At 50.3% G+C, this 13,901-nt stretch overlaps 1 protein-coding gene across 3 annotated transcripts in view; it reads right to left on the bottom strand.

Annotated features, from left to right (window-relative positions):
* The window catches only part of CD99L2 (CD99 molecule like 2), a 112,660-nt gene extending 103,306 nt beyond the window's left edge, over window positions 1–9,354 (bottom strand). For 2 of the 3 annotated variants that reach the window (XM_039867583.1, XM_039867584.1), the window contains exon 1: window positions 9,130–9,352. In XM_039867583.1, the coding sequence (XP_039723517.1) occupies window positions 9,130–9,196 (67 nt within the window). In that variant the 5' untranslated portion in view covers window positions 9,197–9,352. Of the gene's footprint in view, window positions 1–9,129 lie in introns of all 3 variants that reach the window. The other variant, XM_039867582.1, reaches the window with a different exon arrangement.
* Window positions 9,355–13,901: the final 4,547 nt, after the last annotated feature.

Genomic DNA, 13,901 nt, shown 5'->3' with positions numbered 1-13,901 from the left:
CGAAAGGCCACATATCGTATGTTTCCATTTACATGGTCTAGAATGGGTAAATCCATAGAGAAAGAAAGCAGATTAGTGGTTGGTGAGGGGCTGAGTGAGGGGCAGGAAGCGACTGCTTCATGGGTATGGGGTTTCTGTTTGGGGTGAAGAAAATGTTCTGGAACTAGACAGAAGTGATGGTTGTACAACGCCGTGAACATACTTAATGCCAATGAACTGCCATAAAATGGTTTGGGTGGTATACTGTTTTTTACAATTTAATTAAAAAAAAAAAGCCATGACGCTTCCCCCATTAGCATGCTGGAATACTCACGCTTAGAGCCCTAAGGGGCCATGTAGAAGTTCAAATACCATGCTGTAAGGAAGCCCAAACCACAGGGAGAGGCCCTGTGTCAATAGCCACAGGTGAGCCCATCCTTTAAGAGATGTGGGTGAAGAAGCCTCCCAGTGATCCTCGCCCCCAGCCACTTGAGTCTTCCTAGCCGAGGCTCCAGATGTGGAGATAAGATGAGCTGCCCCTGTTGTCTTCTTCTGAATTCTCAACCTACAGAATCTAGGAGCATAATTAAACCAGTGTTTTACGCTAAGTTTACCGTGGTTGGTCATGCAGCAATAGATGACGGGAACAACTTTCAACATAGGGAGAATGGGGGTGAGGGTCTTCAGGCAGATAGCGTTGCAGCCACAATGAATTCTGGTGCCTTTTATGACACGTGGGGCAGTTACTATATATAGTCCAGGTCCGTCTGGACTGTAAGCTACTTGAGGGCAGGTGCAAGCTTTATTCTGTTCTGCCCATAGTGCCCCACACTGTTCCTGGCTCAATAACTGCTCATTCACGTATTAGCAGACACACACTGGGCCTACTGACGAGGACAGGCCACATCGATGACTTCCCTTGCCTCGACTCCCAATGGGTTCAGACCATAGGTTCTCTTAGTGTCTCGGAGGCTTTTTCACAGCACCCCAGACCCAAAGAAATACCTAACGGTCCATTTATTTAGTTCCAACCAATTTAATGGCACTCTGCAGGGTGTCTGACGTTGCTGCATTGTCCTCGAAAATTAAAAATGTCTGTGGCACCACCATGAGTTTGTTGCCACTGTGAGTTCCTGCAGTGCTCCAGGGCGCCTGGGTGCACAGTTTGAGACCCACAGGCTTAGTCACTGAAAGGCAAAGCAAGACTCACAGCGTTTATTCTCCTGGTGCCCACCCTCCGGGCTGCTGCAGCTCCCCTGCCCTCTCCCACAGCCCTAGCTACTCTGTATTCCAGGACCCCTCCCTCCTCTTACCCCTTGAAGCCCAGGGTAGTAAATACCCAAGTTGCTTCATCACCCAAGGGGCTTTGCACTCTTTTTTGGTTTCCCTATATCTTGTAAATAGCCCTTTGATTAGATGTTCAATTACTGTGCTTGAGCGTGCCATCTGTTTCCTGCCCAGCCCCTCACTGTGCCAGGTATTGCTCTAGATACTGGTAAAGCAGACAAAAAAAAAGTGTCTGCCCTCATGGAGCCCAAAGTCAAGTGGTAGAGACAGAAGCAGGTGGACAGATGATAACAGCGGATAAGGGCAGGCTAGAGACAGGAGGGTATTTGGGTTACAATTTCAGGTGGGTACTCAGGGATGGCCCCTCCAAGGTGGGAGCATTTGGGAAGTGAGGGCGAGGACACACACCTATCTGAGGGAAGAACTTCTAGCCAAAGGGGAGGGCAAACACAAAGGTCCCAAGGTGGAGGCATGCTTAGCACCTTGGAACATCTGGCAAGCCAGGCCTGGGCAGGGCTGGAAGCAAAGATCCGAGCAGAGGAACGCGATGTGATTTAGGTCTCTAAAAGATCGCCCGGCTGCAGTGTGGAGAGTAGACTGTAGGGGCAGGAGTGGACTCTGAGACCCTCGCTGGGAGTACCCTGACCAGAGCCCCAGTGAGAGGGGATGGTGGTTCAGCCAAGGGAGGTAGCCAGAGAGAAACTGAAGTGAGAGTCTGGATAATTCTGAGGGTGCTCATGTGCAGTCTGGTGATAGGTCAGATGTAGGGCATGAGGAAAAGCAAGCCCTGGAGGAGCGACCAGAGCCACCAGCAGGATGGTGCTGCCAGTGACCCAGGCGGAACAGGCTTAGAGGGAGGGAGCAGAAGCTCAGGTTTGTACATGGTCCTTTGGAGATATCTATTAGCAGGGGCGACATTCAAAATAATTTAACATGCTGCGCAGGGCAAGAACCCTTTGGTTGCTGGATTATAGGGAGGTTCGAGCATAGGGGGAGGGGAGGGCCAGGATTCAGTTGGTGGGTGGGGAGAACTGAACCTGAAGGATTCCAATAACCTACCTACCAGCAGGGCATCAGACAACCGCGTGGAGCTGCTGAACGCAGGTGCCTGTAGGTCAAGAGAGCAGGGCTGGGGATAGAAACTGAAGAGTCACAAGCATGCAGATCAGACTTCGTTTAAAGCCATGAGGCTGGAGAAAGCACTGGGAAACCAGTGCAGGGAAAGAAGCTGACCAAGGACTAAGCCGAGGCACCACCACCAGCCGAAGTCGGGGGCGGGGAGGAAGAAAGGCAGGAACAAAGGCAAAGAACTAGCAAAGTGGGGCATCCCAGAAACCAAGGGAAGAAAGTGTGATCGGAGGTGTCAGATGACCTGATTTAGCAACAGGGAAGACATCACAGACCTTGGCCAGGCCAGGCGCAGTTTCAGGGGACAGGTAGGAAACCAAGTGTTGGAAAGGAATTAATGGGAACCCCAAACAACTCCACGTGGTATACCGGATTTGACAAATACAAGATGAAAACATGGTTTCTGTTGGTTTCTTTTTAGGCAGCACTTTGGATTCTTGCCTTTTTTTGATCCAGATGACCGAGCCAAACGAACGAGCAGTGAAAAAGGGATCGCTCCTGCACAAGAACACAGAACTCTGCAGGAAGCCAAAGGCATATGAAGGCAACTCACAGTTACTCCTGGGGCAATTCTTCCTCCCAAGCTCGTTCGGACTCTGAGCCCAGCTCACTAATTTGCCGGGCACTTTGGTTCTGGCCAAGCAAACGCTCTTGTGGCCATCGGCCCCTGGATTCTCATTACAACTAAGGAAGCCGGTGACCTCTTTCGCATTCTCCTCCCCTCTAAGGACCGTAACTTTGCTAATACCTTGACCACACACAGCCTGTCTGCATTAGCAATTAATTGACTACTGGCACAATTCTGTGAGGCCCACAAAGCAGAGATCAGATAAGGCCACTGTTGCCAGCAAATGGTGGGGCCGCACTGGAATGCAGGCCCTGTGTTAAATTCCTTCATCCCAGGCTAGCTGAAGCAGCAATAAAAATAAAAAGAAGAATGTCAAAATGAGCCCCGTCTGTGCCTTGGCACTATTTTGGTGGTAATGAGTTCTGCCCTGCAACAATGCTTCCTGCTGAGAGCACCGCCTCTAATTTTGAAAATAACCCCAAATAGAATAATCCCAAATAGAACCACCTCACGATGCCAGCCAGATGTGGAGCCTCTCCTTTAAACAGATGTTCATTGAGCGGGGGTAGTCCTCTCTGTGGGAGTCAACTCTAGCAATCTTCAATTCCAGTTTAAGTGTTTTTGTTTTAAAGCTGCAGAACCCTCTGACAGCTCATGAAAAGCCCTAGTTATAAAACTAATAAAAACAGCTCAAAACTGGTTGAAGCTGGAGTGGAGGTCCAGGCCACCTATTCCTGCTCTGGCCTTCTCCCCCGACCCACCTCGGGAGAGAGGTCACCTGGCAGCACACTCCTCAGCACGGGCAGGCGTGTCCTGGACAAATGAGAGACCCTCTGTCCGCTGGCCCCAGATGGCACCGTGCTTCAGGTGCAGCCATTAGGACTGGGGAGAGGATGGAAAAGGCCTCTTGGGAGACAGATGGTGGCCCCCGTTCTGCAGGTGGCCTACAGAATGGGGTGCATGCTGAAGCAGGCACAGGCTCTGAACTCCTTGGGAAGTAGTTTTAAATCAAATCCAAGCTAAAGAAATCCAGCTGCCTCCCAGGGCCCTCTGAGGTGCTTCTAAAGTGGTCACTGTGGCACCAAGACCATCATTGCCATCCAATTTTCTGCACATTCTAAAATCTTGAACTCAGCATGTTGGGGGTTGATTTAAAATGGCAAAGTCGAAACGACATAAACATCACGAGCTAGTTTTTTCAAAGAAAGGACACTAACATCTACCCCTCCGCTTCTCTACTATTTTCCTCTTGCTGCTATAAAAAAATTAAAACACACTTAGTAGCTTAAGACAACACATTTTTATCTTACGGTTTTGAAGGCCACAAAGAAGTCCAACACAGTCTCACTGGGCTAAAAGTCATGGCGTAGGCAGGGCTGTGTTCCTTTTGGAAGCTCTAGGAGAATGTTCCCTTGCCTTTTCCAGCTTCTAGAGGCTGTGTGTCCTTTCCTTGGCTCGAGGCTTCTTCCATCTTCAGAGCCAGCAAAGGGCAGTCGAATCTTTCTCACGTGGCACCGCTCTGATCCTAACTCCGCTACTTCCCTCTTCCATATTTAAAGGATCCTAGTCCTTTAACTGGCCAGGATAACCCGGGAGAATCATTTTAAGGCCAGCTGATGAGCTACCTTAATTGCACCTGCTACCCTAATTCCCCTTTAGCATGTAACCTAACAGTCGCAGGTACCAGAGATGAGGGCGTGGACATCTCTGGGGGTCATTATTATTATTCCCACCTGCCTCCACGTGAAACACCTATGTGCATGAAAGATTTTCTCTTTTCTGTTATGTGTTTAGGATGACTTTAAGCTTTTACATTCCAACCAAGATCGGCCAGACCATGGACCTGTGACCAAGCCTCAGGGTGGGCCAAGTTCAGGTTGGGGGACAGGAACCCCTGCAGCCAGACCTCCCCGAGCATGCCAAGGGCAGCAGAGGAATACGTGCCAGTATGAATGCCACGGATAGAGCAGGAGTGGGCACGCAGCAGGGAAAGCACCAATAGCAGATGGGGGAAGAACCCAGAACAGGAAAGTCAGCGCACCTGGAAGGTATGTTTCCTGAACTCACAAGAACCAAACCCAGCTCCTCCCCACACGACCCTCTGAGCAGCCAAACAGCCTCGTTGTCCTCACCTCCACTGGAAGCAGCTAAGCATTTTATCTGCTAAGCATTTTATCATTTACTACTGGCACTGACTCTTGGGTGATTTCTGTGTTGTTGTGTTTCAACAAACACAAGTTTTAGTTACCTGGTGTCCAAAATGATAGAGGGGATGGGGATGTGACCTGTGACAGTGAGGAAGGGGCCAAAATAGGTGATGTTAAAAAGCAAACAGTCCCCAGACCCTGTCAGCTCAATGCAATGGCTGTCAGGGGTGAATGGTGACTGAGCCATCCGGGAAAGCTAACATTCCAGCCCTCTACACACACACACCCAGGATGCACCAATCCAGGGACCATTTCTGAACTCAGGCAAGCAGGGTTAAGCAGCTCTGGGTCAACCCTGCAGGTGGCCCTGTGGCCCATCTGGCTCATAGCAGAGACCCCCACAGGGCTTCTGCCTGGATCACAGCCTGGCATCTTGGCACCATCTGCACTTGGGGAGCATTCTGCTCTCTCACCACTGCCCAACCAAGTCCAAGGGCCCCTGAAGACCAATCCAAACTCAGGTGTTACATGCCGCTGCCTCCTTCATTTGCTTGGACTTGGATTTTTTTAAAAAATGGAGATATAATTCATATACAAGTCACCCTTTTGAAATCTATAATTCGGTGCTTTAGTACATTCATAAGGTAGTGCAACCATTGCCTCTATTCTGTTCCAGAACATTTTCATCACCTCATAAGGAAACCCCATACCTATTAAGCAGTCACTGCCCTTCCCCCCAGCCCCTGGCAACCACTAATTTACTTTGTCTCTATGGATTTGCCAAATCTGGACATTTCATAAAAATGGAATCATACAGTATATGGACTTTCGTGTCTGGCTTCTTTCACTTAGCATAATGTTTTCAAGACTGGCACTGTGTTATTTTTAAAATGTGGCTTGGACTGTCTCAGGTAATGTGAATAACTACTAACAGGGCTCACTTGGAGCCGGGTCCTCTGCTTAGCATTTTATCATTTAACATTAATAACCCCACAAGGTGGATGGTGTGGTTATGCCCATGTTATAGATGAGGAAACCAAGGCACCAAGCAGTTAAGTGACTTGCCATGGGTTGCGGTAGTGCTGGGCAGGCTTCCTCCAAAGCCTGCACCCTCCGTCAGCTGGGCTACCTCTTTTTAAGGGAGCAGGCACTCTCATAACACTTATTCCCGGTCACTTCTCTCACATGTCTATGACCTGCCTCAGCCCTGGAAGGAACTGCATTCATGCCCCCAGCTTTGGTTATTTAGATAAACCTGTGTTCAAGTCCTAAACCTCTCTGGACCACACGTTTTTCATCTGATATGGGTTACCACTCAGTTATTTTCAAAGCTGTAGGCAAATGGCTATCAGAGACCACAGGAGACGAGACAGGTCACTGTGCTAACATTTCAGGGCAGTTACGAGGGGGCAATGCATGTAAGGCAATGAGGGCCCAGCGCGTGGAAGACGGGGAAATGGAGCCCTTGTTATAATCACCACCCACCAGTGCCACTGAGCTGCTAATCCCCACTGCTCAGAAGAACAGTTTCCCATTTCTGTAGATGCATATAGGTGACATATCGGGCCTCAGAGGAGTTTTCAGAACTCGTAAAATACACAGTGGACTGAAAACCCATCTGTAACTAGAACACGGATGACTTGTTAACCACCCTTTTAAACTCCTGAGAGCCTAAAGCCTGTGTCAACTTGCCAGTATCTGGAGGGATTTCACAAATCATGTTTTAAGGTTGTGTGCCCTTTCTGAGGCCTGCTGGGCTTTCATAGTCTCATCTCACTGCTGAAGACCAGGACTAAAATAAAGTGGCTCCTGGGAAGGCCCACTCCATCTACCACTTCCAGGCTCCAGGAGAGCCAGCAGGTGCCTAACTGAACACCTGTTTTGTGTTTGTTAATTTCGACACAGCTGCTCTGAAACTGCAGTCATCCCCAAGACAAATGCAAAACCCGTATCTGTCATCGTATTTTGCACAAAAGATCCAGAAAAATGGGTCCCTACCTTGAAGCAAAAGTTTCTTTCGGTTCAGCTTTCTGAATTAAAATAACAAAAGTCACTGGGTAGCAGCCTTATCTGGATGGGATCTTGGCTCTCTTCTGAGCTATGTGACCAGGAGCCCCTCATCTGGAAGGTGGGGATAATACTTAGCCAGCAAAATTGTTGGGATAATTAAAAACAATAAATGTGAAGTGCCTACTACAGAGCAAGCACTCAGGAGATAGCAGCTGCTGATAGGGCTGCAAATCTGAGAGTGATACACACTTGGTCCCAAGACACCTTTCTGAGTTGTTAGACATTATAGGGATGAGTAAACTTACTCAGGTTCAGGGAACTTTCCCAAGGCCCCTCGGCCAGTCAGAGGTAGAAAGAGGATGACCTCCAGGCATAAAGGCATGTGCCTAGCACCTAAAAAGCAAGGACTGTGGAATCAGAGAAGCTCGGGATCAAATCTTAGCTTTGCCACCTGAAGTGAGTTACTTCACCTCTGTACCTCCATTTACTTATCTGTAAAATGGTTGTACCGGTTCACTTTCCTCCACCTCCTAAATCACCTAGTGTAACACGTGATGGTGAAAAACTGAGACCTGAGCATTTGTATTCTTCACCTTCTCAACGTCCATACCACATCGAAGACTTTCAGGAGACAGCCTTGAAGGGAGTATCATTTTCTAACTTTTTTGTGCTTCCATATTCAAATCTTCCACATCATTAGATGGAAGTCAATTAAACGATTATACTTTTCCCCACAAATGCACCTTACACAAAATTAAAATTGTAACCTCAAAGGGACAAAAAAACCCAGAAAATTCAACCCTTTAACTTGATTTTTTTCTCCAGAGCACTAACAATATATAGATTGCCATGTTTCCACTTGTTTTCTACCCCCACCAGGATGTCAGCTCAGTTCTGTTCACTGCTGCACCAGCAATGTCTAGAACAGAGCCTGGCACCTTTGTAGAATGTTCTACCAACTCCAGGACGGCTGCCACATGCAAAATATTTCTGGATATTTTGCAAAACTGCCTTGGCTAGCACTGTCCACTGTTTTCCAGTGTTCCTTACATGTAACATAAATCTCACTAGAACTCTACTAGTACAAAGTTTTGGTTTTGCTGAGCTCATTTGCTTGTCATTAGCTGAATTTGCCGTCGTTGTCAGGAAGCTCTGAGCACAATTCTGTGCTCGATTGGAGTGTTTTCTGATATGGACATGGGATATAAATAAGTGCAAGAAGATTCTGCTGGTACACATCGAGACCCTATTTTTAACCAGACTGGATTTATTCTAAGAAGATGCTTCTCAAACTTGAATACGAATTACCCCTAGAACTCGTTAAAATGCAGAATCTGACTCAGGTCAGGGGCGGGACCGGGATGCTGCACTCCTAAGGAGTCTCAGGTGATGCCATGGCGGGGGGTCTGGACCACACTTAGAGTAGCCAGGATCTAAGAAACTTGCTCCCTTGATCCGGCAGAATCTCTCTCCCCTCCTCCTTGGCAAAATATCACCAATGCCTCGAAAACTGGGAGGGCACCAGAAGTACCTGCGGAGCACCTACACATCGCCGCCCCACGCCGAGATCCTGACAAAGGGGGTACGAAAGCATCTAGGAAGCTCCCCAGATGCTTCTGTCGCATGTGGCCTCGAGATACATTTTGAGAAGCCCCGCTCAAGAGAATGAGTGCTCTCTTCAAGGTTTTCCCAAAGGTAGTCTCCTGGGGACAGCTGCTGTCACCGGTGGGGCACCTTGTTCAGGCTTTTAAGGGGGTACTATCCCGCTCTTTCCAGCCCTGCACCAGGAGGGGTCCCGGTCCCTCCTCTGCAGCCACGTGGACCGCGGCAGGGTCGGCCCCCGCTGACTCCAGGCTCGCACCCCCGCCCCACCGACAGCCAGCTGTCTCCGTCGCAGGCCCGTGGGGCGGGCACCTGGCCGCTCATGCGCACCACGGGGACGCCGGGGCCCGAGCCCCCGCCCCACGAGCCCCCCGGGGTGGGTCCCCGCGCGCCCCCCGCCCGCCTTACCTCTCTGGATCAGAGTGGCCAAGGAGAAAGCGAGGCAAATGAGGAACGCCGAGCGCCAGGCCGCCATGGCTGGGAACTGGCAGAAAGGGCCTAGAGGAACACAACACGAGAACGCCCGAGGGGCAGTTTGGGGAGGAGCGGGGAAGGGGGAGGAGCCCTGCCGCCACTGCAGAACCCGCCCAGAGCTGGCGCGCGCGCGGCGCACCCCAGGAAGGCGGGGAGGGGCGCACAAGAGCGCTGGCGTCCGGAGCGCGCCAGGCTACGGCAAGGGAAGGTGGGGCGGGGCTGCGGCAGCGGCGCGAGGGGCGGGGCGAGCCTGCAGTCTCGGGGGCGGGGCCACAACCTGGGGGCAGGTCTTCAGCGGGGGCTGGGCCTACAGGCACCCAGAGTGTGGAGCAGTCGGGGTTGGGTCCCGCTGCAGCTCGCGCGGTCTTCAGGCCCCTTCCCACCCGGGTCCTAGAGGTGGGCTCTGCGGACCCGGAGCAGTGACTCAACAGTGGCGAGGAAGCCAGAGGCGCCGGCGGCGAGAATGTGTGGTGATTTCCACCCGGTGCGCCAGACTCCGTCTGGGCGGTAGCAGGACCTGAGGCAGGGCACACGCCAGGTGCACTCTGCCAGCAAAGTGACCCTTGGACGGAGCTCTTCCCCTTCTAGCTGGTGTTATCCCTGTAAAAGTCTCTTCCCTAGGGGCCCCTCCAGCCGCGGCTCCGGAACCCGCGCTCTTGTCCCAGTTGCCATGGCTGAGCTTGCTTTTCAGAACCGCTGGCTGCCCGCCCACTCGCCGATCACTGCAGGAAGCTGTAGTGGAACCCCGTGCAGAGATTAAAGAAAAGGGCCATTTTCGAGTCTGGCCACGGTTCGCAAACAGCGGCAGGTCTCAATGAAACGAACCTGAGGCCTGGGGGCGACGCGGCAGGCGAGAGCGAGCGGGGGCGGGGGTGGGCGGCCTAACCCCGAGTGCTGCCGCAGGCCCAGGGAACAAGGGGGGAGGGCCAGGGTCAGCTCTCCCGAAGCTTTGATGAATACGCTGAAAGCGCAAATTCACATCCGCAGAGTCGATCTGTAAACATGCTCGTTGAACGACAAACGCGCTGCAGTCCTTTCCCATGAATCCCCGCAAGCGGGGTCCATGTCTCGGACCCCGCGAAATCAAATTCCGACACTGCGCTGAACAGCAAAATGCCCTCTGCAGCCTTTGACGTGAACGCCTTCAAGAAGGGCTCCAAGCCGCAGGCAGCGTTCGAGGACAAAGAAAGCGCCACTGCTCTCCCGAGTGGCAGAGCGGCATCGCGGACCCTGTCCCTGCCATTATTGGATACGGGCTGCCCTTTGCTACATCCACCTTAGAGGGCAGCTACTACCACCTCCCCCCAGTGTCCTTTCGGCAGGTGGCCTGTGACCCCCGCCAGGCTAGCCTCTCCAGAGACCCCCCCCCAGTGGCTTCCACCAACCCCTGAGCCATAATGGGGGGGGTTCCCCGAGTTGGAGCCTGTGACTTCCATCCATTGCTCTGAATCCTGGGGCTGGAGAAACAAAACATAAGTGAATGCCTTTTGGATTTTCAAGGCTGTGCTTATTCTGTGACACGAGACAGGAAATTAACAGAAATAGCTAGTAGTTACTGAACACAGCCCTACATACATGGCATATTGCAGGCATTTTATCCTTGTTTTTGATTCCTCACAACTTCATGTATCACCTCAACGATTAATGAGGGAAAGGGAGCAAAATGGAGGTTCCTTGATGTTGGGAAGTCAATCAGCTCCAGTCCCATAGTGTCAAAAGGCACAAGGGGATCACAAAGGGTGAATAGCTAAGAAAATGTGCTTTAGAGCCAGGCAGGGTTGAAATCCTGGCTGGACCCAATAAGGTTGTGCTGAGGATTAATTGAGATGGTAGAAAGTAGGCAGCCTGGGACACAGTGAGCACAGAAGCATTATTTGTTAGTCTTGTTACCACTAAGGAAATACTGGCTACTATGAGGTAGAGCAGTTACTATGTGCTCCAGGCTGCAGATATATTGCCAACTCTCCCACTAACTCTGAGTGCCTTGGGCCGCTCCCTTGCCTCCTGACCTAGGTAGCCCCATATGTACCAGTAGAGCACTGGATGTCAGTCTTTAGGAGCCCTTCAGGCTCTGATGAGTGAACCCCAGCACCTATACGCTTGGATACACTGAGGTAAAGAAAAAATGCAGCCTCTGCATTGAGGCCATCTTTGTCAACATGTAGTGGACAGTCACACCCACCTGGAGCGCTAACTGGTACATGTGCATTGCAGGCATCTAATCCTACCAGCCGAACACTGGCCATGGTGTAATGCACAGCAAGACTGTCCTCTAGCTCAGGGATAGTTGGCATACTACAGCCTGCTGGCCTAAATCCCACTTACCTGCCTGTTTGTATGGCCTGCAGACTAACAGTGGTTTTTGCCATTTTAAATGGTTGATAAAAAAGATTTTGTGACATGGAAAAGTTAGAGGAAATTCAAATGTCAGGGTCCATGAAGTTTGTGGACACACAGCTACACCCATTAGTTTCTGTATTGCCGATGGCTGTTTTTGTGCTACTGCAGCAGAATTGAGTAGTTGCAATAGAGACCATGGAGCCCACAAAGCCTAAAATAGTTGCTACCTAGCCGTTTACAGAGAAAGCTCGCTGGCCTCTGTTCCAGCAGCTTGAACTCTGGCAAGGATGAATATTGACAGGTGATGGTGTGAGACATAAAGCACATGCTCCACCAGAACGGGAATGAGAACCAACAGAAAAGGGTAATGTTTACCATGTGCCAAAAGAAACTCACTCAAACAAAAAGAAAGGTAATTAATCAAAATACTGTAAATATCTGAAGTCAGTTATCCTACCAGATAACTCTCTCTATGTAAACTGACTCATCTGCGGCCTGACTTGTCTCTCAGTCTCATATAAGTCAGGTCAGTGTGAGTCTGAGAAAGCTGATGACATCAGCATCCTGAGCCCACCAGGCTGAGGACAAGCCTAGAACTTGGTGAGCCTCTCGGTCAGGTAGTGGCTATCCTGCTGTATTGAAATTGAACATGGAGTTGATTTACAGGAAATTCTACACTCAGGAACGATGATTCTAGGCCCCTCCACCACACACAGAGAAAAAACACACACTCCCCACTGCCATTGCACATGGGAGCTGGGAATACTCCTGGCCAAGCCTTGTCCCTGCCCTCTTGCTACTCCTTACTCTTTCCTGAACTTCTCACATCCTGAAAATTGTTATTAATTGGAAAACCATTTGGCCTGACAAACTCCTTTCTTAATACACCCAGCTCTCCTCTGCTCTGTCTGACCCTGCCAGAGGAGTGTGCCATGGACAAACAACCACCAGGCAAGTCTGGGAGTACAGGAGAGGCACAGATGGAGCTGGGAGGACTTCTACTAATCTGAGTTAAGTAGACTCCTGAAGGCTAGCCTTCTATTCTACCACTGCCGTCCACCCTCATCACACACCATATCCTTGGGAAGATGTGTTCTAAATTCCAAAACCAGCTATTATCTCAGTATCACTAGTGCAGATTTTCTGTCTTGCTCTCAAGTGCCACAGAACTCTCCTTGCAAAGCCCCTCAAGGAGGCTTCCCTCACCCATGGTCAAAATCAGCCCCACCTGATGGCATCTGTCCACCAGGGCCCTGGAAAGACCTTGCCACCACCCCCACCACTGTTGAAGGAGCCAATCTTGAGAGCACCACTGTCCATGTCAGGAGTGCCATTTCCTGCTAACCCCCTCTCCCAATGATCCTTGGGGCGCGCCAGAGTGGAGAGGGCATCCACATTAGGGCAGGGGCTGTGTGTGACAAAGGTCCCTGGGACTCAAGGCAGCTCAGCTTGTGCTCGCAGCTTCAAGAGCCCTTCTATCTGTTTCCTCTCTTCTCCCACAGCCTAGGTCCCTAATCCCTGTAACCAAACTACTTTGTGGGCCCCAGCAAGGTAGGGGTGGGAAAGGGAGCAACACTTCCCCTCCCACCTCGCTCCCCACTGTGCAGGCCAATTAAGAGACAAAGATCTGTGCATATCAATGGGAATGCAAGCAGCTAGCCTCTGGGAGGTGGAGCACCACAGGCTACTACAGTTCCCCAAGCGCCTGACATCAGACATCAGCAAGTCTTTACCAGTCCCAGGCGAAATAAGAAAAATGAGGTTGTTGTGGCAAGTTTTGCCCCATAAAGCTAAAGTACTGACCTTTATTCTGAAATCGTGGACCTTTCTGGTATACAAAAGTCCTTTATTTCATGAAAAGATGGTAGTGTTTTTTGTTTAATGTGCTTACTTTGCAAAATAGAAAGTTGGCAACCCTACCCGTCCACAAATTTCAAAAAAGTAATAAAAAAGAAAGAAAGAAATCTACTCTCCAATGAAATTCACAAGTCTGGGAATCACTGGCTATACCAGCAATATGCAGTCCACCCAGGGCCCTAATACACAGGAATTTTTTGGAACACACTGCATATGTAAACAGAAGCCCTGAAAGTGGATTCTAAAACAATGTTCCCTTTCATATTTTTTGAGCTGTAAGCAAATTATCCCTCAGTCTCCTCCGCCTCTCCACAACATTTCTATTCTCTCCTTCCTTGGATTTTATAGTAAGTCGAGGTCAGGCAGAGCCTTGAATGCCATGCTAATGAATGAAGATTTGATCCTGAGAACAAAGGGGAGCCACTAAAGGGTTGTAAGCATTAAGTGCGAAAGTGAAAGACAGAGAAAGTGGTCCACAGGAGTGAGTACTAGCATCATCTAGGGAGAGA

The sequence above is a fragment of the Pteropus medius genome, unplaced genomic scaffold (assembly GCF_902729225.1).
Source record: "Pteropus medius unplaced genomic scaffold, Ma_sr-lr_union100, whole genome shotgun sequence".
Classification (NCBI taxonomy): domain Eukaryota; kingdom Metazoa; phylum Chordata; class Mammalia; order Chiroptera; family Pteropodidae; genus Pteropus; species Pteropus medius.
Note: the sequence above shows the minus strand (reverse complement) of the source record. Positions and strands in the feature narration are given on the sequence as shown.